The 2500-nt window shown below is 41.6% G+C and overlaps 1 protein-coding gene across 2 annotated transcripts in view; it reads left to right on the top strand.

Annotated features, from left to right (window-relative positions):
* The window catches only part of LOC137999916 (protein SDA1 homolog), a 48752-nt gene that overhangs the window by 28574 nt on the left and 17678 nt on the right, over positions 1–2500 (top strand). For both annotated transcript variants that reach the window (XM_068845902.1, XM_068845901.1), the window contains exons 14-15: positions 966–1063; positions 1944–2020. In XM_068845902.1, coding sequence (XP_068702003.1) covers positions 966–1063; positions 1944–2020 — 175 coding nt within the window. The remainder of the gene's footprint in view (positions 1–965; positions 1064–1943; positions 2021–2500) is intronic.

The following is a 2500-nucleotide window of genomic DNA, read 5'->3' on the forward strand; positions in this document are numbered from 1 at the left end:
AAGTCCCGAAAAGCCATTTGAGAAACTGCCAACTGCTAGTTTGTAAAAGCGATATTTTAACATACTTAACTCATTAGAGTGTAATGTGAAGTGCTAGTTTTGTACCCCATATGAACCATCTTTTAACATGTTTTCAAGCTACCGGTAACTAAAAGAAACATGTCTGTGAAGTTTGACGACTTAAATCCTCTCCGTTCTTGAGATACAAAAGGAACTATGACACCCGAAAATACCCCGAAAAGTTTCGGGACTTTCGAGAAAAGGGCCCCAGTTCCGTATTGTTTTTGTTTTGCGCATACGATTTGGAGGACGACAATTTTCGAAGTGCGCGTGCTCAGAACGGTAAACTCGTACTCGGAGACATCATCGTCCTACTATCTAAAGCTCCCCATTGTTAAGTGTTAGATGTTCCTCCGTTTGCACACCAAGTTGCACGTTGTTGCTTGTTGGGAATTGTTGCGCGAGGTTCGAAACTTGTCAAACGTTTGCGCCAATAACTCCCAACATTCCTTTTGTTCCGTGATCACCGAAGCGTAGAGCAACAATGTTGGATCTGTTTGCACAGCTTTTCCAACATTGTTGGGGCCGCGCACGCGCATTAAATTTGGTGTTCATGGAGATAGCCATTCATTTTCAAGGTTACAAAGTCTTATGGGTCGTATCCTTCCCATAATACACTTCACATCCTTATATTGTTGGGACTTGTTGCGCCTGTTTGCAGACCACTGCCAACACCATCCAACTTCTGCCGAACCATTAACTCCCAACAATATTGACAGATGTTGCGTTCGTTTGCAAGGAGCTTAACGATCGAAACGTCAGCTTTCAAGTTTCTTTACGTTGGTCAATTTACCATATGGACTCCGTTGATAAACCTGTTTCTGTTGTTCACTTCTCCTCCGACACAGCACCACAGCTTCTTTAGAAACTAAACCCCTTTAAATCCACTTCATGTCTCTTTATAGTCTGAATGCTATACGAGAAGTGTGTGCAAGATGTCCACTGGTCATGACGGACGACTTGTTGCAAGATTTAGCGCAGTACAAGAAATCGAAAGATAAAGGTGCGTGTCGTGAAAATTGTGTCGCCAGTTATCAGTCTCTAACACATATCGCCATCCTCAACGAGTTTATTTCGAACTCACAAAATGGCCAGCTGCCAGTTGGCTTCATGTGTCAATTAGTACATCCCTGTGATGTCGCATAGGTCATGGCTTTGAATCCCATTCATGCATGGATTTTTCAGGCTTTCCTTCCATTCATTGTTTTGTAATGGACATGAAGTTGTTAGCACGTGAAGGTGTATATCAGCAAGTAGCTCAATCTATCAAGCAGTCATTTATTAAAGTTCAAGGAGTAAATCGATCACTTTAATCACTGTCTGTCTGTCACTCCATAATCCATTCAGTTAGTCACTCAGTCAGGCAGCGAGTGAGTCAGTCTTTCGGTCAATCAATCAATCAATCAATCAATCAATCAATTAACCAACCAACGTACCTGCGCTGCCTGTCTGTCTGTCTGTCTATCGATCGAGTATCAGTTAGTCAGCCTTGCTATCTACCTTTTTAGTGTCTTCCTTAGAGCTGTCAAAAACCTCTTTCGATATGTTGAAATTCAGTCCTAAACAAAAGGCATCATCTCGAGGCTCTGGGGAATAAACTCCTACAAATCCTTATGTTCATTCCCCATATCCTCGACATGATGCCTTTTGTTTAGGACTGAATAAATTGGTCTATTAATCAAACAATTGATTTAATCAGCCAATTAATAGATTGAGCCATCGATCTATCAAACAATCAATTATTGGCGTGAGGTCACCAAGAAGAACAAAGACACTATCTTGTCACCTTGAGTTCAAAATCACAGTAGTACTTCTTCGAGTTGTCTTTTTTTAGGTTTCGAAACTGGGTTAAAATATCCACCTTCTGCACATTTTCTTTTTAGGTGTTATGATGGCTGCTCGATCTCTCATACAGTTGTTCCGCGCCGTAAATCCAACACTTCTCCACAAGAAAGACAGAGTAAGCGTTTGACTTCCTACCTATACAACTGTATTAAGCATGCATGCATTGCCCCTACATGTCACTGAAAATCTGGAACTGCTTTTTCTGCGAGGGCCCAAATCTTCCGCGTTGTTCAACCTCGTCGCGCGACTGACGTCTGATGTTACCTTGTGGCTGTGCTCTCTTTATTGGCAAGCATTCAACTTCAATTTGTTTTCTTTTCTTTTCTTATAATAATGAACCAATCAGGAGTACAGACAGAGCGGTTTTCAATCGAGTGTCGAAAGCAATTAGCGAATTGCATTGGTTTTGCATTACTTCACTAAGTGATTGGTTCAAAGTTCTCGCGCCACTTTTTTCAACCAATCAGAAGTGAAACCAAAACCAATCGTGGCTTGCGCGTGCACATTTTTTTCGCGCTTTGTGTCGGCTACGTCTAATTACTTCGAGTGTTGATTGGTTTACGGGATTGTCTCCATCCTTTTTGATTGGCCAAAG

This window comes from Montipora foliosa, chromosome 4, assembly GCF_036669935.1.
Source record: "Montipora foliosa isolate CH-2021 chromosome 4, ASM3666993v2, whole genome shotgun sequence".
In the NCBI taxonomy this organism is placed as follows: domain Eukaryota; kingdom Metazoa; phylum Cnidaria; class Anthozoa; order Scleractinia; family Acroporidae; genus Montipora; species Montipora foliosa.